The sequence below is a fragment of the Empidonax traillii genome, unplaced genomic scaffold (genome assembly GCF_003031625.1).
Source record: "Empidonax traillii isolate 1590-97213 ecotype Southwest subspecies unplaced genomic scaffold, ASM303162v1 scaffold519:size850040, whole genome shotgun sequence".
Classification (NCBI taxonomy): domain Eukaryota; kingdom Metazoa; phylum Chordata; class Aves; order Passeriformes; family Tyrannidae; genus Empidonax; species Empidonax traillii.
Window position 1 is genome coordinate 381,370 of NW_020955712.1, and position 26,205 is coordinate 407,574.

At 49.4% G+C, this 26,205-nt stretch overlaps 1 protein-coding gene across 3 annotated transcripts in view; it reads left to right on the plus strand.

The window, feature by feature from the left end:
• The window catches only part of CTIF (cap binding complex dependent translation initiation factor), a 144,483-nt gene extending 129,447 nt beyond the window's left edge, over positions 1–15,036 (plus strand). For all 3 annotated transcript variants that reach the window (XM_027896878.1, XM_027896879.1, XM_027896880.1), the window contains 2 exons: positions 9,025–9,078; positions 10,337–15,036. In XM_027896878.1, coding sequence (XP_027752679.1) covers positions 9,025–9,078; positions 10,337–10,552 — 270 coding nt within the window. In that variant the 3' untranslated portion in view covers positions 10,553–15,036. The remainder of the gene's footprint in view (positions 1–9,024; positions 9,079–10,336) is intronic.
• The last annotated feature ends 11,169 nt before the right edge of the window (positions 15,037–26,205 follow it).

A 26,205-nucleotide genomic window follows, 5' to 3' on the forward strand; every position in this document is an offset into this window, starting at 1 on the left:
GTTGCTTCTCTGCAGGAGTTGTCTCCTACCTCCAGTCTGGTTGGCAGAGACAGTTCCCATTTCAGCATCGTTTAAAATCTTGGCACACTCCCATCGTTTCCCTGGCTGGGTACATGCTGCTAACTGAAAGCCTCGGGGTGGTGGTGCAGGGAGGATAAATACTCCCCGTCTAATTGCCTTCCCCCCACGTCTGAGTCTGCGGTGCAGCATGTAGACGGGTATCCACTCCCCTCCCTTCTCTTAGTGCCTGTTATCTCCTGAGGCCATGCTGTGTAATTTAGCAAAATATTCTAACACAGTAATTAACATCTGAACTTCAAGAGGGCACTGCCTTTTCACTGTCTCCTTCAGAGGAAGAGAAAGGAAAACCTTCCTGGCTGCAGTCATGAGCGAGGAGGGTGGTGCTGTTTGGAAAAGAAAATTGTATCTTTTAACGTGGGTTGTGTTGAATTTTTTTAATCACTCTCACTTTTTAAAAAGCATCAGCCCTCTGAGTTGAAAAAAGGGTCTTTGATAGTATAATGAGATGCTAGGATTTTTAGTATTGATTTCCTAGTTAGAGAATGAAGCAGAATTTTTGCTTTATCAAATGAGCAAAGACACCAAGGGGACGAGGTCTTGACCCCAGACCACCATCCACTCAGGTAGCTCAATGAGGCCAAATCTGAAGAGAAAATAAATCCTCTATGAAGAAGGGAACTTATTTACTCATAGAAGTGCTCTTCTGGTACTCAACAATCTGGTTCTGCAAAAATCAACTCTTCAGTCTCCAGTCCAGTGGGACTAGGACAAACTGGGAAGTGGTTCATGTGGGGAAAGGATGGAGGAGGGTGAGGGCTGTGGGCATGGGAGGGAAGGGGTTTCAGGGAGGGACAGAAATAAAGGAGACTGGGGGTCAGGAAGATGTGAAGGAAGGAGAAATGAGGAGAGCAACAAGTGGGGAAATGTCTTGGGAATCCAGAAGATGAGGGTTGGAGACATGGAAGAGCTTGGAGAAAAGTCTGGGATTTGGAGCAAATGGGGCATGCTGATGTGTGGGGTTGATGTGGACCTTCACAGCCATGACAGGAGGCAGAGCGCAGGAGCAGGGGTCTGCAAAGAGCAGAGATGGGTGACTGTCTGTAGGACCGTGCTCCAGGCAAGGCTGGATGTCCCTGTACCTCTGCACCTGCCGTGGCATGAGTACATAAGTAAATAACCGTGCTAAAAGCTCCCACAGCCGCAGACCCCCACAGCTGTGCTGGCAAAAACGCTCCTGTGAATGCAGCTTGTTTGGGAGAACCCAAAATTTCCTTTAATCCTGGTCATTTTGGTCAAAGGGCAGGGTTAAGCCGAAGGAGATCAGGTGTTATTTGGGAGCAGATGAGGGCAGGCCAAACCCAAGGAGGGCTGCCCAAGGCCTTTGAGCCCAGCTGCCCTGTTGAGTATTTTGTGTGCAGGAACATATTCTTGGAAAGCCGCAGGACTTGTCTGGTCCCAGCATTAAAAACAGTGGTGGCGTATTTCAAACAGGGGAGGGGGAAATGCCACCCTTTTTCTCTCTGGGACCCACGGAGAAGGCAGCGGAAGCAATTTGGGCAGATAAAGAAACGGAGCTAGATACCATCTCACAGGATGGTCCCTCCTCCTCGCGTGGCTTTGTTTTTCTCCCTCGCCCTCCGTACCAGGCATTGTTAGTTCCCAAAAACCCTTTCAATGGGATGTAAACACAACTATTTGCGTCTGCCGCCATGCGCTCTCTCCCTCTGCAGAGCCAGGAAAGCAGAGAGCCTCCGGCCAGCCAGGGTGGAGCCCGCTGCAATCAAGCACGATGGTCTCGCCACTGTTTCTTTCCATGTTTTGTGTTTCCCCGGGACCCTTGGGATGAGATCACATCCTCCTCTCCCAGGGTTATTATGTCTTCGGCCGGGCAGGATGAAGCCGGTCGTCTGGGTGGCTCAAACTCCCCGTGCACCCAGACTGGGTGGCTCTGCTCGTCTGCCTCACTCACCTTCGGGTCCTGGAGGTCCACCTCCAGCCAGGGGATGTGTAACCACCAGGCTACTGTTGGATTGCAGTGTCTGGGTTGATGAGTGACCAGATTTTCTTCATCATTGTCTCCACTAATTGCCTCTTAATGGTTTCCATCTTCGCTGGAATCCCTTCTGCCGTTCCAGATCCGGGGAGAGAGAGTCATGTTTCATGGTTTCCCTAGTCTACAGTGGAAAGGAGTAGGAGGAGTTTCCCACGACTGGGTACAGGATTTTGTTCCTCTGGCCTTAATTCAATTTGCTGTTAAGTATCTCTGAGTTCCTCAGGAGCCTGACAAGGAGGATAACCAACATTTTGGTTTACTCGATGCAATAAACAAACTAATCTCTTCTTACCCTCCTCCCAGAGAGTCCTGGTTGTGTAATAGGAGAACAGAAGTCTCCTCCTCAGCTGAGAGGAGCACATCACTGTAGAAGGAGTTGGTGCCACCAAAACTCCTTTAAGTTTTCCAAAATGTGTTAGGGAAAGTGCCTGCTATGGGCACTTGCCATGCAGGCACAAGCAGCTCCAGCACAGAGGTCCTTCCCTCCTGTGCCACCTCATTTGGGCAGCTGCTTAAGGGATCAGCAGTGGCCTCTTCCTAATGGAGCAGCAAGAGTTGCTGTCAGTGTGTTCTCACCCAGGCTGAGAACACAACACCTCAGTCAGGCAACTGGGAAGAGGGATCCCTCCATGAGATGCCTGGGCTGGTGGCACCTTGTGCATCTTCCATAGGCTTGAAGACTACCAAGATCCCCAGAGGGGCATAAGCAGAAGGGTGTGGGGAGAGAAGCACCGCTGCTAGCGGAAGCAGCTGGACACAGACTGCCTCTCCCAGCTCAGCTGGGATTTCAAATCCCAGCAAGTCACGTTTTGGAGCATAGCAGAGCCTGTGCCTTGTGCAGGTACCAGCACAGACAGCTTGATAATGGGAAGATTTTATCCAAAACTTTGTATTAGGGCAACCTCAGAATAAAATGGATGAGCAGAGAAGATGTGACTTTATGCCCGTGGACTTCTAAAGGTCTGTTTCAGGTGCTCACTTGTTTCTTCTCTAGAAAAAAATTCCATCTGACTCTTTCTCCCAGAGAGGGACTTGGTACCCCTTTCAAAGAGGGTAGCACTGGCACAGCTTTTTGACTGATGTAGGATCAGCTCAGCTGACCTTCTGATGTCCTGGGTCAAGGAGCTGATATCCTGATGGGAGCAAATTGTAGAAATCCTGAAAGTGGCCTTTTGGTGGAGTGTTTTGTAATTACTCATCCCCCGCACCCTTGTTTGTGCTTGGTGTTTTCCTCAGTCCTGGCTGCTTTCACCACCCCCTTGCCTTGTGACAGTAAGAAAAGCGGAGCTGCAGCATTGCCTGTAGCTCAGAGAAGTGCGTGACTCTCCCCATGCGGAGCCATTTAGTCCCGTGGATCTTATCTCAGGCATCTTCCTTAAAGACTTGCGACAGTAGGTCGATAAGGGGCTGCTGGAAAAGCAGTAAAGTGCTATTGATGTCTGTCTGCAGAGAACCCGTCGGGCACAGCAGAACTGGCTTGTGCTCCCAGGAGGACCCACCCAGCAGACTGTGGGGATTCCAGGAGGTTTTGGGGGCAGGAGTTCCCCAGCTGTGGTCCGTTAGAGCACTGAGAGCACCTGCAGAGCTGGGTTAGCAGCACTGCACACCCTGCACCTTAACCATGCTGCTGTTTATAGGGGATGATCATAGAACCGTAGAAGTGTTTGGGCTGGAAAGAACCTTTACAGCCCATTTCATTCCAAACCCCTGCAATGGGCAGAGGGACACTTTCTACTGGACCAGGTTACTCCAAACCCCATCCAGCCTGGCCACAGACACTTCCAGGGATGGGGCAGCCACAGGTTCCTTGGGCAGCCTGTGCCAGGCTCACCCTCATTGCAATTTCTTCTGTCTGTTTAGTCTGAATCTCCCGTCTTTGAGTTTAAAACCATCACCCCTTGTCCTTTCGCTATGGGCTGCACTAAAAACTCTGTCCCCATCTTTCTTATAAGCCCTCTTAAAAGGTGGTCTCCATGATCATCCCAATGACAGAGCTGGAACAAATCCATCTTGCTGAGGACAAAGTCCGTCACTGCTCTTAACCAAGGGCCCTTCTGTTTAAAAGCAGGATGGGGAAGCACCATCTGTCCTGCACTTCCAATACAGTGCTTAACCTCCAAGTGGCACAAAGAGCTGATTTCTTTTTTTTTTCCCCCTCCCAATCAAAACGTGTCTCCATTTTCACCCCCTTTCCTCGTTTCACGCCTGTGAGCTGGTTACTACACCCGAGCGATGCTGGTTGGCTCCCCTGTGGCCGTGGTCCACGCTCCCAGGGGGAATGCTGGCAGGCACCTCCTTGTGACCTGGGTGCAGATGAAAAGCATTCCTGTGGGCAGGTGCCGTGGAGCGGCTGGGAGGCTGGAGCTCCTTGCCCTGGGGCCGTCTGGGTGTCCGTGCATGTTGCCACCTGGATGGATGAACCCGGGATGCCCATTGGGGAGCCGGGGCGAGCGGCGCACGGGCTGTGGTCAGCCCGGCATTCCCTGAGTCTCTCCCCGGCCTCTCCGTGGCTCTCAGTGGATATTCCCAAGGTTTCCGTGCTCTCACGCTGGAGTCATCACCGAAGCATCAGAAAACGTTGCGTTCTGAGGAGTGGTTAGTGGCAAGCGTCACTTATGTGTCGTTTTGCAAGCGATATCATACACAGTAATTAGTGCTGTGCTGTGCAGGAGAAGTATCACTGCAGCTGGAAAGGGTAATGTATGCGTTGGGCTGCTCCCACCCCGTCTCCTGGGGGGAATTGCTGAAGAACACAGCTGAACCTGTGTGGTTTGGTGATAAGGGGTGGCGGGGCAGGTTCTGCTGTCCCCCTTGCGATGTGGGCACCCCTGAGAATACCAAGTAAGCACTTCAGCTTCTCTGCAGCCCAGATGATCTCAGAAAGCAGATAATAAACCCAAATATTTGGGGTGAGTCCCATCAGCTCAGCTCTCTGGTTTGCTCCTGGTGGTCTGCACCTCGTGCGCGTGCTTCCATTGTTGTTCAGGGGGACCAAACTGATTCTGTCTCTGATGAGGCACAGCTGCAGTTCTGGGGCTTCTTTGGTCCTTCAACTACCACTGCGTGCCCACCCCATGTGGCTTATGATGCTTACCTCTGCAAAGATGTAAAGGGCAGGTTTTGAGTCCGTGGAGGCCAGGGAAGGTGGGTCCCAGTAGCGTGTCATGGAAACCAGTCGCACTCAAGAGCCACCCTGCAAGGCACTGCAACTCCCCCACCACACATGGCACTTCTAGGAGAAGACCCTAACATTTATTTTGGGTTGCTTATGCAAATATTTAGTACCCTAAGCCCGCCACACTGACCCTGCAGAGGACCTTGCCTGTTGTTCATCTCTCAGCATGACCCAGAAATTCAGAAGGGAAGGCGCCCGGTATCTTCCACCAGTCTGCAGAGCAGCCAGTCCAGCACCAGAAACAGAAGTGAGAAGCCTTTCGCAACCAAGGCTGGGTATTATATGACTGGCCGGGCAGATTCTGGCATGCAGCCTCTTCTCTTAGGAAATCAAGCAGACTCTTTGTCTGCTTTCCAGCAGGAACTGCTGCTTTCATTGCCCGGCTTCGCCCCGTACGGGGGAAACCGGCTGGAGAGCAAAGGGAAGTTTTTCTCTCAGACAACCCCAACCCCCCCGGGGGGATGATTACAGGTTAAACCGAGAAGCGTGTGAGTCTCAGCTCACCTGTCCTGTTGTCTGCCTCATGCTCCTTTTTCAAATCCCTTGTCCACGTTTGCTGGCCAGTTTGAACCATGTGGGAGCCTGGTGAAGAGGGAAGGGATGGTGCCCGTGGTGGGAGCTGGGCAGAGGCATGCAGCAGGGAGGAGCAGCTATAAATGATTAAATAAATAATGATTCCGATGTGGGAGTGCTAATTTAATGGCTACAGTGGGTTTACCTTAAAATATTGTAAGTAAATATGAATTAGGTTGTGAATGATGGATGCAGTTGGCTGGGTGGTCACACAAGTACCAGGACTTCAGGGCTGTGGTTTCGCTGGAGCTCTCGAACCACTGACACCATATTTTTTCTTGCAGTCCCCATCAGGGCTGACTCAGGGATCAGAGAGCTTTGGGAAATGCTGTGCTCTTGCTGGAGCAGCCTCCCAGGTGCTTTTTGGGGTGGCGTGGTGCTCCCATGGGGCACACTGGGTGGGGATGGAACACCCTTTGAGGAATACATGGAAGTCGTCATGGATGGGTAAAGAGGCTGATGGTAGCAACTCCAGGCAGCATGATCCTTGCAGTCAGCAAGCCTCAGTGCCAGCGCCAGGCTTCCTCCTGCCCCATCATGCAGGGGTCAGCAACAGATTGTTAGTGCCTGCACCCCGGCATGCTACAAACATGACCAGGAACAGGCAGAGGAACAGGGACACCTTTCTGATCCTCTGGTCTTCAGTCTGTTGCACTGATGCAGGTGGCTGACAACCGTCTGTGGCCATGAGTTTGGACTCTTGTTCCCCAGATCTGACTGGTGGGCCCTGCTCTGCTGCACAGGGGCTGTGCCTGGGCTTGGTGGGCAGGTTGTCAGCCTCCCCAGTTTCATGTCAGAGGCAGAGGCTCACCTGTGGCGCTTGGGACTGGTATCTCTTGGTGCCTGGGTGGAGCAGTGAAGCACATGGTGCCTTGGATGAGCGAGGTGGGGCAAACAGTGCCTGAATGGAGCGATGGAGCGTGTGGTGCCTGGATGGGGCAGTGGAGGGCATCCTGGGTGGACAAGGTGGTGCACATGGTGTTTCCATGGACAAGGCAGAGTAAATGGTACCCTGGTGGATGAGATGGAGCATGTGCATTCTCCCTGTTCATCCAGGTCACATCAGGTGAGGTCCAGGAGGGCGAGCATGAAGTTAGAGGGTCCCTGCCCAAGGCTGGGGGTAGGATATGTTCAGTTTCATCACAGGTAGGTAAGGCTGCTGCTCACTAGCCAAATATCTGAATGCTTGACAGTGACATATTCATCCTCACAAACACCTGGGAAGCTGGATCAAGGAAAGCCCAAGTGAAGTTGCATCTTTTCCACATGTCCTGGGCAGAGAGCAGGGCCACTGAGGGGACCACAGCGGAAGAAGGTCTGGAGCTGGACCTTCTTAATCAATCCCAAGTCCATTTTCATGCTCGAGCTTTCATGTTATGTTCTTTACTAAAGAATAGCAAGAATAAGAAAGGTGAATATGTGTTTTATTTGTGGCCGTACTTCATGCCACATATGTGAGCTATATACCCCAGGAGGGAATTTCTGAACTATTCGTGTTTATATTTTTCCCTAATTTATTTTTCTTCCCTTTTTTTTTTTTTTTTCTTCCCTTGATAGTGCTGGGTTTAAAGTAATCTCATGGGTGGTTTTTTGTGAAGAATCTGTGAACTGTTTGTGAGAACTTATCTCAGAGCACGCGGCTTGGGCTTAACTAACATTTTCCAAACAACTCAGCAGAAAGATAAACTGGGGCAGGGGAGGGGAAGAAGGAGGAAAAACACTGTTGCACGACTCGAAAACCCTGGCTGAACCTTTGGCTAGCGTGAGATAAAACCAATGGACAACGTGCTCATGGAGATGCTGTAAACATCATCTTCAAAGTGAACCAACTGCTCTCTGCCGAATGCAAGCGAGGCTGAAGACAAAACTCTTGAGAGCAATGATAATTCCTTGCATTACCTCTTTTTTTCCCTAGCTGTTTTCCAGCCTTTGTGGAGCTGGTAAACAAACAGGCGTTTATTTGTAAAGGAAAGGAAACACAGAAAAACAAGAGTGGGAAGGAGAGATGATAAGGCTGAGAAGGCACAATTGTCAAGGCACAATTCTGATTTTAGAAAAAAGGATGTGACTTTGGAGCGCATTCAGTTATGCTGAGCGATTTTTATAAGGGCAGTTTTAATCAGTTCAACCCTTTTTCCAAAGTTTGCCTTTCCCTAATGAATGTCAGATACTAATGAAGCCAATTTTCCTTTTTTTTCTCCTTTTTATTCAGTGCTTAGTGCATGCACTCAGCTCCCCACTGCGTGCGGGGATTAGCTTGGAGCTATCAGACATTGCTCATCCCAAAGCGATGGGATGGAAGTGGCCACGGCTTTTGAGTGTTTCCAGTACTTGTAATTATCATAAAGATGGAAACAAAGGAAAAAGTGTATTTTTGCTCCTGTTTCAAGGGTCCTTGCTCACAGTTTCAAGGGTCCTTGCTCACATTTTCAAGGTTTGTGGGGTGGGACATGCTGAGCTCCCACACTTTGCCACCGTCAGGTAAAGACATTGACCCTCACTGCACGTCCTGAGTCTGAACCAAGTGGGATGAGCATCTCCCTGCACCGTCCAATGCCATGCCCAGCAACATTTTGGGTCTTTCTTGAAAGTTGCTCCTGCTTGTGAGCTCATGCTTGTGACACAGAGTTCGTGGAGAGCAGGGTTGGAGTTGGTGCACCTGGAACTCCGTAGTTTCGTTGGCACCCATTGCACCTGCACCGCTGTATAATCAGCCTAGAAGATGCCATATTAATTAGGGTGTATTGGATGTAACACTTTCCCATCAGGTAATTTTGTGGCTCTCCAAAGTGTCCCCAGGGGGATGGGGAGGTTTGGTGGTGGGTGGTTTTGCCTCTTGGGCAGAGCTGTTCCCATCCAAAAAGCTGCTCCCAGGTCTGTGCAGCTCCAGTGTTGTTGGCTGATGGTTGCATTTAGTCACTCTGTCTGCAAAATGAGTGTGCTTTCTTGTTGCCTGCCATGGGATAAAACAAAGCATTGTAACCTGAACAAAATTCATTATGAGAGCTGTTAGTCTAAATTTTATCCGGTGTTTTGTTGCTGTTTACCTGAAACTTTTGCTTCCCTCTTTTTGATTTTCTATCCTTTCCTCCCGGAAGTTTCAAAAGCCAAGCTGGATGAGGAGATGCGAGGAAGAGGAAGAGGAGGAAGAGGAGGACGAGGTCATGGATTTCTCACTGCTTCTCTCTTCTCTCTTTTGCAGTTGTTGCAATCTCAGGATGTGAAAGAAGACGCCGTGCTCTGCTGCTCCATGGAGGTAGGGAGGCACCTGCACATCTGCCCTAATCCTCGTTGCTTTGCCCCTTCTGTCCTTGGCCATGCGTGTGTGAAGCAGCTCTTAGATGTGCACAGACCCAAACAGCTGTGTTGCTTCTTTGCATTATGGAATGACAGGATGGTTTGGGTTGGAAGATATCTTTAAAGGTCATTTCGTCCAACACCCCTCTGCAAAGAGCGGGGACAAAGAGCTCCAGCAGGTCGATGAAGTTCCTCCAAATCTCACCTTCCATTGATTTTTTTCAGCACAGAAACACCTGTATTGGAGTAAAAGGTGTCCTGTGGCTCACATGAGAGGTTTGTGCTGCTCAAAAGCAGTTTCTCAGAGAAATGCTGGTACCAATATAGCTGAGTTTCATTAGTTACTTTTTTGGGAAGTGATTGGCCCATGGGGATAGATGCTTTCCTTGCAGAGAGCAGTTGAAATTGCAGCCTGAATGGTTAAAATTCAGCAAAGCAACAGGCAGCCTGGGAGAAGGGTTTGACTTTTTAAGGTGAAGACCTTGGGGAGCTCTGCTTTGGGGAGCCTTCCATGCTGGGGGACTCACCACTGTCCACCCCAAGCTTGGACCTTCTCTGTGGATCCACCTAAGGCTTATGCTGCTTTATAGAGGCTCTTCAAGGAGTAGTTGTTTCAGAAAAAGCCTTTGGCTGTCCTCAGCAAAGCTGCACAACAGGTATAAATGCAGATCTCAGCGGAGCAGGATTTGTTATGCACACAGGAGTGTTCTGCTTATTCCAGCTAATGACTGGGAGTCACTGGGAGCTGTGAATCAGCGAGTAAATGAAGGGCCAGGTAGAAGGCAGGAATACCACATCACAGCCTGCACTTTGTTTTGACAATAGCGTGATTTTTAGGTGGGATTTTTTTTTCTTTTTTCTTTTTTTTTTCTTTTTGCAAAAGAGATCCAGCGTTGCCGCCTTTGAAGTCAGTGGGAGCTGAACCATACGCTCCTTCAGCAGCCCAGCGCTGATGCTTTTGAAAACCTCGCCCTTCGTGCTCAGCTCTTGGGGCCTGCTGCTGCTGGGTGGTTTTTTTTTGGTTTTCAAAAAGCCACGACGCCTTTAAACCTTGCCTGCACCACGCGGGCGGAGAACTGGAGGGACGGGAGGCGTCTGTAAAAGGCAGTTGGGGGTGTTTCAGCGTGACAGGGGGATAGAATCACTGACTGCCTCGAGCTGGGAAGGGATGTCGCAGGGATCAATAATCCACGAGTGACCCCTTCTTCTCCCAACAGCTGCAGAGCACTGGCCGGCTGCTGGAGGAGCAGCTGCCCGAGATGATGACGGAGCTCCTGGCGATCGCACGCGACAAGATGCTGTGCCCCTCCGAGTCCATGCTGACGAGGTCCCTGCTGCTGGAGGTCATCGAGCTGCACGCCAACAACTGGAACCCCCTGACGCCCACCATCACGCAGTACTACAACAAGACCATCCAAAAACTGACAGCTTGAGGGGGCAAGGGCGAGGTGGGGTGGGAAGGGACGAGGAGAAGACACGCGCCTCGATGGGATCCGGCAAGAGCTTTTCCGATTTAAATCCCCCCAGCAGACCAAACCCAAGCATGCTCGAGAATACGTTTGTGGGGCGGGGAGGGAGAAGCATGTTTCTTTTGCAGCCGCGCCGCCAAGTGCCACCCCCTCCTCCCTGCCGTGGTTTTGTTTTTAGGGGGTTTCTTTTCTGAACTCATTGCTCAAGCGGCAGCAGCGCATCCCGCCGGGTTATTGTTTGGCTTTCGAAAAGAGGACACGGAATTTGGAAAAGAAAAAAAAAAAAAAAAAACAAAAAAAACACAACACATAATCCAAGTGGGGGCTAGCATTGTTTTCACGCCGTCCTCCTGCCTTGCCCTGGCCAACTGGCAGGAGACAGCAAGCAGCAGATGTCTCGGGAGGACAAAGCCAGACACACACTACACCAGACGCTCATAATTGATGGCTTTTGTCTAGCGGGGCTTGCGTTAGGTTCCCCCCCCCCTCCTTCTCTTGTTTTCAACTTTCTGTGTGTCCCCCCCACCTACCCGCCACCCCTTCGGGAGCAGATCGGAGAGCGGGACGACTTTCTCATTTGCACTGGCTTTTCTTTCTCTCCGAGCATTTGTAATTTCTTCTTATTTTATTGTGACGTCCGACGGACAATTGCGAGCAGCTCGGAGGCGCGTGGAGCAATGCCTTCCCACGAGCTGGCTAATGGTTTATGTGAAGATGCTGAAGCAGAAGGAGTGTTTTAAACGAGTCCAAAAGCCACTGCAGAAGTTACATAGCCACTGTCATCTTGCCAGTAACCTCTTTGGTGGATTGAGAAATGTGTTCTCTGAGCTGGGGGCTCTAAAAAAAGGGGATTCTGCGGCTCTTGCTGTTCAAGTTGCCGTTATTCCTCAGCCACTATAACCCTTTTTCTTTTGTAATACTTTTTTTTGTTTCCATTGAAGGAGTGCTTTATTGTAATTACTGTCATGGTTGTAATTATGCATTTAAATCCAGGCCTGTTATAGTTGGGCCTAATAATGTACAGGACGAGGGAGAAATGAAGGTTTGATGTTCTTCTTTGGAGACTGGTAAAAGAGAAGACAAACAATGTATGGCAAAACAAAAGAGTGAAAAAAAAGAAGAGGAAAGAAAATAGATTAAGCCAAAAATAGAAGTTTTGAGCCTGGCTTCTAACTAGCTGAATATGCTATCCAGTGTTCCTAGGTGTGCAGTGTGCAGGAGAAGCTGTGTCCCGTGGTCAGTGTAAGTGGCACCATGTCATTGAGGGATGGGTGACATTTTCAAAGAGGCAGAGTTTGCTCGGGGATCCCCAGGTTGCTCCAGGATCCCCTCATTGCTCCGTGCTGGAGCATCCCAAGGGAGAGGGTGGCTGCAGGGGATGATGTTGAGATGCTACCTGGGTGAGGAAATGCCCAGGGGGTGAGGAGGCTGGTCCGGAGGAACACCACGCCGCTGCATCACTCCCCGAATTGTGAAGAAGATTTGGTTGTCTCCTTATTTTCTCATCTGTCAACACTTTGACTTACTAAATCCCTCCAGGTGCTTATTTTAGTGAAGCCTAATGAGGGTGCAAGCTGCCCCATCCCATCTGCACAGCAGATGAGGAGCCAAGGAAGGCACGATGCCGGCAGCCCATCCTGTTTTTTCCCATTATTCAATTTACTTTACTGTGATAAGAGAACTTCTGCTGCGATGACGGCGCGCTTGGACCCCGGACCAGGCAGGCTGGGTCTGAACGCAGCAGCTCAAACCCATTTTTCCGAGGAAGACGTTGAATTTCTGGTGGCTTGTGGAGAAGACAGATTTCACCCCGACCTCTTTGGATGTGCAGTATGTTCTTGGGTGCCTTATGAATGTGTTGGTCTGTCCGTGATGGGGAGGAAGCTTTTGCTGCAAAATTCAAAGGGCAGAAGTTTTCAGCAGAAAATGCATTTCAGGAGGCGGGAGTCGTGATGCTGGAGTTCAGTGTTATTTGGATCCTCATCTGGTTGTCTGCTGATCCAGTTTTTATTCCGCACATGGAGCAAGAGAAGCAAGCTGAAAACGGGAGCTTCAGTTTTCCTCTCTACTCAGAAAGCAGCGGCATGATTTCTGAGTGCACTGGAAGTGTCTGGAAAAACGAAGTTTTACTTCATGGATTTGAGCCCAGGAACTTTGCGTGGTGACGGACGCCTTGCGTTGGGTCAGCTTCATTAGTAGCAATGGGGTTTGAGAGTATTAATGAGCAGATGAACTTCATTAAGGCAGCAAAGCCCATCAGTATTACAAGGCTCAGGGTTGTGCCCATTGCTCTTTGTTTTTTTCTGCTCCCTGAGTTCTCAGGGAGTGGAGTAGAAGGGGATATAACACCCATCGCAGTGTGCTCAGGCACAGCATCAGTCTTCTGGGAGAAGACCTAAAAACCAGTTTTGTCTTCATTTTTTTTTTTATTTTTTACCGAGGAGAAAAGTCCCTTAACAGGGACGCAGCCTGATGGGTCGGGGTGCCAGGGATCCTGCCAGCAGAGATCCAGACCACCACTCCGACCCTTGCAGCTTCTCACATCCCCCAGAATTTTTTCTCGGGATGTAGTGAAAGAAGAAAAAAAAAAAAAAAAAAAAAAAAAAAAAAAAAAAAAAAAAAAAAAAAAAAAAAAAAAAAAAAAAAAAAAAAAGAAAAAAAATCCAGAGACTTGGGGATTTTGTTTCTAAAAACTTGAATTTTCATCAGTGCATCGGGAGGCATTCAGAGTCAAAGTGTAAGCCACGAGGCAGTATTTCTGCTAAAGCATTTCCCTACCCCTGCCTGCTGTGAGGGTTTATTCAATTTTCCCACTGCAGGGCAATCCTGCAAACCCCACTGACCAGGCTTGGCCCATGACTTTCCCTTCCAACACTGGGATTTTTCCCAACGAAGAACTTCTTTGTGGAGTCTGTTTGGTTTTAGTGTCTTGCCATTTATCTCTGCTATTAACATGGGTTTGTCCAGCCATTAACTGCTTTGGTACATCAGTCACTCTGTGGATATCCGAGAGTAAAAATGTTGACCAAAAAATGGTTTTTTTTTTCCCCAAAATTACATGCTGCCAATGGTTTCTTTCCGAAGGCCATCTGTAGGAAGCTGGCAGGCACGTGGCATCATTCACCAGGGTACCGCGTTGGGAGAAGAGGCACCACGAGGACATTTGATGAGGAGCAACGCTGGGGAATTTTTTGGGATGTCTGGTGAGCACCTGGGGATCCTAGAGTGTTTTCTTCTCTTTTTTTTTTTTTTTTTTTGTCTTTCTGTAGAAACGGTCGCCAAAGAGCGTAATTCTCTCTTATGTGTGTTTTTAGGTGCAAAGCCACCAGCCACACATCTTCCCCAGATTAGCCAGATTCCACCTTTGCTGCTCAGTAAAAAGTGTCTGTGTGGGGGTTTGCTGCGTTGTCCCCATCTGGCCACATCAGCAAAGGGGGGAAATAACCTCCTCGGGCCAAATATGTGCGGGGCCAAACCTCGGGTTGGTGCAAAAGCGAGGGGCTGAAGCCTCTGCGGGGAGTGATGGTCCACACCACGGCCATGCCCCTTTCCCTCGGATGCCGAGCAGGTTTTCTGACTCCCTGCCAGATTCCCCAGCATCTAGTTCACCTCATTCCTGGTGAAATTCTTTCCAAACTGACGGTTTTTGCTACTACCCACAAAGTGACTTGCTTGGTATCCCCATGAGGGCTTTCGCCCTTGTTTGGAGAAGTCTCGTGTATAGGGAGGTGAAACAGAAGTGGGGGAAAAGAAAGGAAAAGTAAGTGATTTGCTTGGTTCCCCTCTTCCCTCGAAGGAGATTAATGAGTATCTATTCTTAGCATGATTGATGGCTTTGAAAGAAAACTTGTCAGAATAACTTATGATTTATTTTCATGCTTATTTTTATAACATCCCTCACTTGGAAATCTCTCAAAATCTTAAATATGATTTTTGTTGTTATTTTTTAATTTCCCCGCTGGGTATTTTATGGCTTTACACTAATTTTACACTTCTTGGCGTTAGCTATTAGACAGTCATGGTGATATTTTCAGTATTCTTTCAGGAGAAACTATACTAAGGGTTGCAAAGTCCACTGTCAATAGCCAAGGGAGCTGCGGTGTCCTGCAGAACACGGAGTTAACGCTAGCAATTTTTTTTTTTTAATGTATTTATTTGCATTTGAAAAAGCAACATTTTTAATTTAATCATATTTGTTAAACTAAGCGCTTTAAGAAAAAAAAATTTTAAAAAATATTAAAAAAAAAAAGCAAAAAGGTTTTGGGGAGAATAAAGACTAGATATTCATACTAGAGAAATCACAAACTCATCGTTTTCAGCATTTCAGAGACTGTTAAAACAAGGGAGCTAATAACTCTTTGTGGCAATTCAGTCTTTGTTTATAGAACATCCAGAGCCACTGTATGCTATAAAATGCATCATCTGAGTAATAAATGTTTAAAGCTTGACATTTCCCCATCTCTTTGTGGGTACACGCTATCGCTTCTGCTGGTCTGGGAGGGAACGTCCCTTTGTTCGGGATGGAGGAAAAGGAATGTTGGGGGGGGAGGGGAAGGGGGAGCGGGGAGAAGGTTATCCCTCATGGTGTCTGCTTGGAAATACAGCTTGGGAGTGCTCTGTGGGGATGGCTCAGCCTGTGCTCCTGGGGCTGGGTCACATCCTGCTGCACCTCTTGCTCCCCATCGCTTCTCACGGGGGTGAGGATAAAGCCCACGTGAGCAAAGGGCTCAGAGGTCCACGAGTGATGGATTGGGCCACTCTCCTGGCTTTGCCTCCCATCTATTTGTGCCCTACCTCAGCTGAGTCTGCAGGTCTCTGCAGGACCCCGCCTCACTGATTTATCACATCCGTTTCACCCAATGCTACTTGCAAGCCACGGCTGCCTGTTAAAAACAGTCTTTTTAAAAGGTTTTATTCGGATGTCTCCCCTGGAAAACCCCTGTCTAGCCCAAGCCAGTTAATTTTTGGCTAACTGAAGTGTATGTGTTAGCCTGCAATTTGTCCTGGCTAGAGGATGGGACATAGAGGGGCAAAAAGAGGTGGAAGGTGAAACAAGGAGTGATATTGACACCAGGATCCTGCAGGGAAATTCATGTTCCTCCCCAGCACTAATCCCCATGCTCTCTCTTGAGAGCAATTTCCCTAATGCCAGAGCATCTTCTCACTCAAATAATGGGCTCACAGGACAGAGCTAAGCATCTCAGATGTCCAACTTCCCTGGGGGCCAGGCCCTCCCAGATGCAATATGTTTACTCCAGAGAGCAGGGCTATGGGAGAAATCCCCATCGTTGGCCAAGTTGTCTTGACTCCAGCATGGTGTCCATTCCCTGGAACCCTCACCTAATCCCACCTCTTTAAGGGTTGAAACTGAGCCTGAGAAATCTGAATTTGGGATCATTCAGAGCTTAGATGGGATATTGCCTGTGAGTGTGGTGAGGGCCTGGCACAGGTTGCCCAGAGAAGCTGTGGATGCCCCATCCCTGGAAGTGCTGAAAGCCTGGTTGGACGGGACTTAGAGCACCCTGGGTCTGGTGGAAGGTGTCCCTGCCTGTGGCAGGGGGTGGAACTGGGTGAGCTTTGAGGTGCCTTCCAACCCTGACCATTCTATGACTCTAGGACATACCATACGTGACCATGTGCCACCCTTTCCAAGGAGCCATCCCTAAACCTCCCTGTCGTGAGCCCCCATCTAGAGCCAGACCCTACAGCTCCAGGTTTTGCTAGAGCTGGAGTTTGGCCTGCTCAACCAAATTAGGGTTTTGGGCATCTGGACCAGCTCTGGAAGGAGTTTATCATCAATGGAGTTGGGCTGGAAGCAGTGAAGCCAAGAGCAGAGATGATCCCTGGGCCCCTGGGACCACCAAGACACATTAAATGAGAAAATAACCTGCAGTAACCGAAAATTTGGAGCAGATGGATGGGCACCGCTACAGAGCTGAAGCTTTCAAGATGCAGGAATATTTCTGTGAATTCCTCATGACTGCCAAAAACCCAGACAGCAGCAAATAAAGAAACCCTATGGATCACAGTAAGTTTGCTCAGCTTCCCTAAAACACGGCAGACCTGCAAATAGCCAGGATGCAGCGTGTTCTCCTCTTCCAGCATCTCCACTCCTGCACTGGATATTAGGGGAGCTTTTAAATGCTTGTGCTGGTGGCAGAATGGGTAACAAAGATAAGTAACCTTAACGTAACAGCATTGCTGCTGTGTTCGCCAGCTGAACTGTAGCTTCAATGATTATTGCATGGGATCCGAGAAGAACATTGATAGTAAAACAGTAATGCACATTACAGGAATGTATCCCCTCCTCCTTTCGGGTCCTGTGTTGTGATCCTTAACTATGAAACTGGAGACTTGTGTGACTACGTAGATATGACTGCTGAGCTTAGCTTGATGTCTGTCCTACTCCTCAGGACTTCTCTGAATTCCTGGAGACAGATTTCTGCAAAAAAAAATGTCACGTACTTGAATACCTGGGTTATATTTTATTGATTTAAACACTTACAGGATGCCTACACTGCTTGCACCTCTTGGAGAGTCCTGTGGTTATCCTTGCTGTCACAGATGAGCATGGTGTCTCGAGGACAGAAGTGGAGCCTTTATAGGGAAGTTTGGCTCTCCCTCCCTTACCGAGGCACTGCTCCCCTCAGAGCTGCAGCCTTTGAGGGGGCTTAAGTGCTGTTGGAAAGGGCAAAGCCTTGGTGGATGGGATGCTCAGCTGATGCCTCATCCCATGCCAGATCAAAGCCATTTCCCACCAGTCGTGGCCGTGCCACGGAGTTAATGGGAAAAAAACACGAAGTCCCTCTCAAGAGAAGTAGTGACATTTCAGAATTCCATTCTGTCCTAAATCGTGCCAGTTTTTTCACCAAACAAAGCGTTTTGTTTCGATGTATGCTGCGTTGCTGTAGCAATAACATTTAAACAAATTGTTTGGATTTTATTAGCTCAGACCTTCTCAATAACTTCCCCCTAGAGCTTTCCCGTCAGAAGTTTCCACTCTGGGGAAAGTGATGCCAGGAGATGGTGAAGGTCTGATGGGAGAAATCACCCCTACCATGGTCCTGGCCTGGCTTCAGCCTCTGCTCCTCTTCTTCCAGCCCTGCCAGAGGAAAATGCATCAGCATTTCTGGCCCCACACGTATCATTCTTGATGTCCAAATACATAACAACAAGTGAAGCCAAGACTTCAGCTGAACATCAGGAGGAATTTCTCGCTGGAGAGGGTCATTAGGCATTGGAAGGGGCTGCCCAGGGAGGTGGTGGAGTCCCCATCCCTGTCAGTGTCCAAGGAACGACTGGATGTGGCACCGACTGCTCTGGGACAAGGTGGGAGTTGGGCATAGGTTGGACTCCATGGTCTTGGAGGGCTTTTCCAATGATTCTGTGATTGTGTGAAGCTGTGGCTGGGCAGACAGGCCCTTGCTGGTGCTGGTGGTGCCCCCACGTCAGTCACTGGTGATGGAGCTGTGAGAAGAAACCAGGTCTTGGAGCAGCTCCCTGCAGCCTCTGCAGCTGATGGAGGAGTGGTGGATACAGCTGTCCAAGGAACTGGGCTGCAGTGAGGGTCTCCATGAGCGTGAGGGGTTATAGAATCATGGAATGCCAGAATGGTTCGGGTTGGAAGAGACCTCAAAGACAATCTGCTTCTGTCCGCCTGCCAAGGGCAGGCCAAGAAAATAGTCTATGGGGTTCCATGGCACCAAGGACCAATGCAAAATCCAAATGGGTGATTATGGAGACTATTTCCACACATCTACCAGCAGCACCAAGCCTGGGTTTTATTTGGGGGGTGTTGAAGATACAGGTGGAGGCCCCAGGTTTACCAATCCAAGGGACAAATCCTATCTGCTCTTGCTTCACGCCCGCACCGGGGAGGATTTCCTTCAGGCTTGTTGTCCTGGGGGTGGAGATGGGGAATGAGTTGTGCCCTCTTACCTCTGAAAATAATAATTGTGATCTCTGGAGGAGCCTTGGCTTTTTTGGCACAGAGTCCTATGCTCTGGCATCAGCTGTGCAGGAGCTGGAGCCGCTCACCTGCCATGCACAGGTGAGATGAGAGCAGCATCAGCCTGGTGTGCTGTGGTCAGGTAACAGCAGAGCTGGGGGTTCCCCAGGGCCCTTCTGTCAACCACAGCGAAATTATCTGTCGCTGGCACTTCCTTTGTCCGTGTGGTAAAACCCAAAATAAATCCTGATCAGCATTTACTACCCCTTGCCTTGATCATAAAATCATGGAATACCTGAATGGAGTTTGAAGGGGCCTTAAAGTTCATCATATTTCACCCCCCTGCCATGGGCAGGGACATCTTCCCCTAGACCAGGTTGCTCCAAGCACCGTTCAACATGACCTTGAACAATTCCAAGGATTAGCACCCTTCAAGCTCAGGAAAAAATTTTAAACTGACATTTTTTTTCCGAAATTTAAAATTTTGAGGTCGAAAAGAGGTCAAATTCAGCTTTCAAAGCTCTGGAAGCTTTCAAAATTCAGCTTTCAAAATTCAGCTTTCAAACCCTCTGGAAGAGGCTAGATTGGGTAGGTTAGCGGCTGTGCGGCATGAGGGTGGGAGGAAAAACTGCACCAGGGGATGGGTTATCCAAAACCTGTCTGGTGGTAATTACACATGTCGGCTGATGAAAAACTGGTTTGAGGGCAAACACTGTAAAAATATTGCTGTGGGGAGAGAAAGACGACAAAGATTGTGAAATCCAGTCGGTGGATTGTTTTTACAGCGAAGGTAACTTCTATCCCCAGGGCTGGATTTTACAACTCATGGAAGAAACCAACCCCCAGTTAGCACGGCTGTTCTGGTCTTCTTTTCAAGTAGAAAAAAAAAAAAAAAAAAGCAGTGTATTTGTCAGAAAACATGATTTTGTGCTGACTTTCTAAAGATAAGTGCAGTCTTGTTTTTTTGGGGGGCGATGAAGCCTTTGGGAGAGGGATGGTGTCGTGTGTAGTGACTGCAATTTGCTTTACAATCACTGTGTTTTTACAATCATATCCTCCTGTATGTATTTTATAAAAAATCGCTTTTCTGCTGCTTTTCTGAGCAGTTAAAGTTGTTGCTGTGGGGAATCACTGCTCTCACAGGGGTTCTAAACCCAAATAGCACAGGGATGCTGCTTGGGTTCTGTTTTTCAGCCCATTCCACCCATTTTTTCCCCCCATTTGCTCTCTGTCCTGTAACTTATATTTCCCTTTGCGAAGGGCTCCTTCCCCTCTCCAGCTCTGTGCTGTCACGTTTGGCCACCTCAACTCCATTTCCACAGCTGAGGATGCTGGGAATGATGAGTTGTCCTTGTGCCAGTCTCCACCTGCACTCACCTTTTTGGGCACAGAGTCCTTGGTCCCTGCAGCTCACATGTAGGTCCTCAGAACCTTGCACAAGGGTTTTCTCCTTTTGGTAACACCTTCTGCTACGCTTCAGATTTGTAAAATCATAGAATCAGAGAATGGTTTGAGATGGAAGGGACCTTAAAGCTCATCCAGTCCCACCCCTTGCCATGGGCAGGGACACCTTCCACTAGGTCAGGTTGCTCCAAGCCCCGCCCAACCTGGCCCTGGACAGTTTCAGGGATGGGGAGTCCACAACCTCCACTTTTCCAGAGTTGTGCTGTGCTTGCATCCCAAAATCCCCCCAGGAATCACCACAAGCCCTGTACCCATGTATATGCCCCAGGGATGTTGCAGGGAGCCTCATCTCCCCTGCTCCTCCCACCCCTCTGCACACAACCCTTTGCCTCCCAGTTCCCCCCCTAATTACGCTCCCCTCCACGTCTAATTGCTCCCATGGTGCTGGATGAAAGTGGCACTGGATAAAAGTGACACTCCTAAGGGAAGCAATGGAGAAAAAAAAAAAAATAAAACAGGTCCAACAAGCAGTTGTCCCTTGGAGGCCTGTCCCAGCCGGGCGTGGTCCTGGCTGGACACGATGGGGACAACCAGCCCCGTGGGATGATAATACACCTCGGCCACCCTCAGCAGAAGGTCCCATGGAGTGTCTGGGAGATGTGGCCTTGAGCTCATTGTCCCATGGGAGGTGGGCAGGAGGTTTTGGGGACACCCAGGGGGACTGGAGGAGGGGTGGGAGTCGGGGCTGGATTACCCCCAGGGCGCCGTGCCGGAGCCTGTTTTCTGGTGGGAACTGTCAGGATAAAATTAGAAGTAGGTTGAACTTTATCTACAACTTGAACTGAGGCTGAACTCAGCCCTGTTTTGTTTTGGTTTTTTCCAAGTTCAGTGGAGTTCATAGGGAGGGAGGCAAGTGGGGGGCACTGGATTATTTTATTTTAACTTGCTCTTTCCGTGACTCCACTGGAGTTTGAGTGCCTCATCAGCTTGCAAAACCTCTTCTTGTGGTGTTCCCAGTTCGAGATGGTGATGTGGTGGCTCGAATACTGCCACAGGCATTTTTACCATGCCAGATATTTGGGTAGTGCAGGGCTGACCAAGCCTTCCCCTAGCTCAGCCCTGGTCTGCCCAGCCCAGCCCAGGATGGGAAGACAAAGAGTAAAACTGGGAGTGAGTTTGGAAGGTGAGACTGTGCAGAAGGACCACAGTAGTTTGAAATGGACATTCTTCAAGGGATTTTTGGCACAGTTTTGTCCTGTGACAACTAGCTGGGCCTCCAGAAAACCTTCCAGCACTGCCAGCGCTACTCTCAGTCCTCAGTTTTGTTGTGGCCACCCCATAGTGATGAATTTGCGTGCCTGGACACGCACCAAGGGACCTGAGAGCCAGAGCCACGCTCCACGTCCCTGACCCCCTGGGTTGTGCAAGCTGCTGGCACCCGTGCAGAGGTGTGTGGGTGGTGCAGAGAGCACGTATGGCACCGTGCACCTCATTCTGGGGATGTGACAGTCCCCTCTAGGCCACAGGAGCTGGTGCAAGCAGCAGCACAAGGACATGGTTGTGGAGGTTTCACGTAGCAGAGGGACAAGTGGTGCTGCATCACTCCAGGGCCAGTTGTGCTTCCCAGTGAGCCAACTACCTCTTCCCAGAATAGACGGGAGGCTTTTACCACATGGTTATTTCACCTCCCAGATTACTCAAGATTTTGTAGAAACTTTACCTAATTTTTAACAGAGATGCCTCCTAGATCGCTGACAAATTTAGGGAATGCACAGGGCAGACTCATTTCCTGGAATAGGACCTACTTAAGGAAAAGTCCCTCCAGGCTGGCTCCTAACTATGACACATTTGATAGCCATTCAAGGACTACTGGGAAACATGTGTCATTTGTCTCCGCAAGGCTTCAGACAGTTTCATCATCAGCTCTGCCTGCTCTGTGAAATAAAACCAGCTAACATCTACTAGCAGCCACACAACCTCTGGGGCTTATGTAGGATGTGTCACAAGAGTGTGGGCTTTTTTTTTTTAACCCGCATGGTTTTACGCCCGAGTGCAAAGCGGCTTTGTCCCTACTGCACCTTGTTTTCCTTCCTGCTGTCTGGGTGACCTGCGCTGTCCCACGGAGGGTGGCACAGGCTGTGGGTGTGCCACCACTGTCAATGAACTTTGGCTCCTTAAACCATGGAAAACCCGACGTGCCGGAGGGAGGGATAGGTGCCCGGCGTCCCGGAGATCGGATTGCCCCAGGGGATTTGCTGGGAGTCCCATGACGGGCCTGGAAGGGAGCCCAGACCGCCGGGCACCGCCGTGCTTTCCACCCAGGGCGCTCAGCCGGGGTCTCCGGAGGACAACCAGTGGCCTTTGTCCCTTACTGTCACACCAGTGTGTGCAAACCCCAACCTGGCACCAACCCGGCACCAACCCAAAGTCTTGCCAGGGGGTGAGTTGAACCCACCACATGGGACCACCTCTGCATGGGATGGTGGCACACGGCAGTGGGGCAGCCCTGGTGTGAATCCCTCCCGTGCCTGCATCGCTGGTCCCAAGGGGCCACACCTGTGCCTCCCTAGGGGAGGTGTTTACCATGGCTCACCCCGTGGGCAGCTACCTGAATTTGCACCTCAGGGGTGTTTTTTAGGACAAATCTGAATCTCCAGCCATGAACCACTTCCCTGTGCTGCTTCAGGATGCTCTATTCACTAGCAGTTCATGGGAGCTGTAGCTTGAGCACCGGTATCATCCATCCTCCTCATCTTTGTGGGGTCACCCCACATCCTCGGGGTCTCTCACCACTCTGTTTCACCTCCGAGGTGCCCCACAGGATCTCAGCACCAGCTGTTTCGCAGGCAGATGACGAATCCAGCACTGCAGAGGGGTTTTTTAATGTCACCCACCTCAGCCTCCCCGTCCCTGTGAGCTGTTCCTAGGAGTCCAAGAGATCAGCCTCCAGGAAATGCCGTTATCAGCTGCCTCCATCGGCTGCTCCACTTGGAGCTCCCCGCCTTGCTCCCAGGGCGCCCGATCCCAATCCAATTTCTACTGGAAGGAGATAAGACAGAGAAAGGAGATAAGGGCCAGCCAGCAGCCTGGTCACCCTGACTCACAGGGGACAGATGTCAGCTCAGGGGAGACATTGTCCCTTTGGGACAGCGTGGTGGCACCAGGACTGAACCACCTGGGGTAGATTTGGGGGATGAATCAATCCTCCTTCTGGGGTGTGCACAACTAAAACTGGGCATTCCTGATCACATACGGGGAGAGGGTTCAAGTTCAAGCAGAACTAAGGAGTCAGGACTAAGATGCTCAGCTCTCATCCCTGTGCACACTGCAGGGTAAAAGTTTCCCACCCTTTCCTCCCCAAAAGCTCCAGCACAGTCTCACGCTTCTTTTCCTGAGCAACTCCATTTCACCCATCTCATCCCCTTCCCTGCAATACCAAAAATAGCCAGGTTAGTGGCAAACACAGGGCAACGTGATGGTGAGGGACCACCCATTTATCCTGCCAGCTGGTCAGTGGCATGCTCACCAGTCAGTGCCTTTAATTAAAACTAAATGGTTAATAGGAAGCTGAGCAAAGGTCTCCCTCCTGGCTCCTGGCACAGGTGCCAATGGAAATCGTGCCGGGGGCTGAAGTGCTCAGTGTCGTAACACTCCCTGTCTCCACCTTGTCTCTTTGCCAGGGCACTAACGTCACCACAAAATCCTGCTCCCAAATAGTGCTGCCCTGGTGCAGATTAACCTGTGCCTCTCAGAGCGGGGACAACCCCACAGGCATCCCTCTACCCATGGGCTGCTTCCCAAAAGGGTCTCTTGTCTCTGACCTGAAGTTTTGGTAGGGAATGGTTTTCCTTTTAAGCCTGGGGCAAGCTGTATTTTGACTGTCGCCCGTTTGAGGGGAGGGTATTAAAAAAAAAAAAAAAGGAAAAAAAAAAGGAATTACCCAATACAGAGCAGTTTCCCAAGGTTGAAAAGCAGGAGGATGGAACTAATAATTAATCGGCAGCGGCTGGTGGGGGCTTTGCTCACCTCAAACAACCCGGTTTAAGGGTCAATTCACACAGGTACCTGTAATATATAAAAGAAAAGGTCTTGTCCTGGCCTGAGGATGGGAGAAAGAGGGGGGAAAACAGGCGTGGAAGGTGAAACAAGAAGTGACAGCAACACCAGGATCCTGCAGGGAAGTTCACGCTCCTCCCCAGCACTCTAATCACCACGTTCCCTCTCCATCTACCCATCTTCTCCCCCTCAAGAAGTGGGCTGAAGGACTAAGCATCTCAGATGTCCAAACTCCCCTGGGGGACAGCCCCTCCCAGATCCAACATGATTGCTCCAGAGAGCAGGGTTTTGGGGGAACTCACTACCCTGGCCATCATTAGCCGAGGTGTCTTGACTCCAGCATGGTCTCCATTCCCTGGAACCCTCACCTGCTCCCACCTCCTTAAAGAGCAGTGGGCTTGAAACTGGGCTTGAGCCTCAGAAAGTTGGTTTCAGGATCATTTAAAGTTTAGATCAGATACTAGGAAGAACTTCTTGGCTGCAAGTGTGGTGAGGGCCTGGCACAGGTTGCCCAGAGAAGCAGTGGTTGCCCCATCCCTGAAAGTGTTGGATGGGGCCTGGAGGAACCTGATCTAGTGGTCTAGTATCCCTGCCCATGGCAGGGGGTGGAACTGGATGATCTTTAAGGTCCCTTCCAACCCAAACCACTCTGTGCTTCTACTGATCATCATCCTTGATGGAGCAGACATCATTAAACACGCATGAAGACGCAGTCAGATGTATTTTAGTGCGTATTTCATTCTCAAGTGGTCTGAATCAAAATATGCAGGAGAGTAAATGGAGCTCTTTGACCAAAACCTCTGCGACATGTGCAGACTTTTCAAGCAGAAAATAAGTGCACTGGGTCGTTCTTGCATTTAAAACACCCTTTAGAAGTCATGCAGTTCATGCGCAGCAACTCACTGCTTTGCCATACAGGTCACAGATAAAATTCTCCTAGCTGTGTGTACTTATGTAGGACTGTTAGGTTTTACTCTGGCTGGGGGTCTGATGTCCTCTGTCTCAAACGGAAACCCACTGTGCACTGGTGGCTGCTGCTAAACTCACTGGTGATCCTGTTCCTGCAATTCCAAGGTCCTCCTTATCTTCAGCAGAGTCAGCTGTATCCTCAGAGCTAATTGCAATAAACAACACAAAATACTTTTCCTTATCAAAACATCTTTGTGCAGAAAAACATCTTTGTGCAGAATAGATAAAAATGTGGTGCTCTTGACCAATTTTCATTTAACGCCTGGTTGGGCTGCTCCCTGCCCAGCACAAATCCGGAGACTTCACCCTGAATTTTCTTGGGACCCTGAGAGTTGGACCAGCCCAGGGGTTCCCAAAATTATGTAGACCTCAGAGGACCCCCACATTTCTGGTGGGTGTTTCACACCTCTGTGAGAACAGGGTCCCCAAACACATCTGATGGATGTGTTGGGAAGTTGGGAACTACTGAACTGGTCCTTATTAAACCCCTCCAAGCTCCCCTATGGTCTCGTTGCAATTTGGTGCTGAAAATAACTGTTCTTACACACCCATCCCTCACCTCTGCAAAGCTATAAAGAGCTGGCAGATGGCTGGATGACAGCTATTATAGTCCATAATAACGAGAAGAACAAGGATATTATAATAAATACCATTTGCCCAAATAAGTGATGTCTAATGAATCCTGGGTAATGATTTAGTAATAAAGTTGGTAAACTAGTAACAGAGGGAGTCTGGAGGATGGTGTGTAAAGTGCTCAGAAAATTAAAAGATATCCCAAAAAAGGAAGCTGGAAGGACCTGGGGCTGTTTAGTCTAGAGAAGAAAAAAAAAAAAAAAAAGATGAGAGTATATTGTAAATCATAAAATATGGCTGTTGAGAGAAAGGAAATAAACTCTTCATTATCACAAAAGAAGGGCTGAAAAGTCATGGGTTTAACCTGTAGGAAGGAAGATGCAGCGTGGGTGACAGAGGCCTGGAAAAAATTGCCTGAAAAAACATTGTAGAGCCACACTAGAGATTTTTAAGAACATGCTGGAAAGTGGTTTAAGGATGTCTGGATTGTTCTTGGGATTAGCAAGAGGTTAGCTGATTTTCACGGCTCTCTTCCAGCACCATTTTCTATTATTCAGATTATTTTGCTTCCTTGGTTGGGTTGTGTTTTGAAATTAAAAGAAATATCTCACTTTAAGATTTCTGTCGTTGTCTGCAGACCAGTCTTCCAGAGGGAAGATGTCTTCTC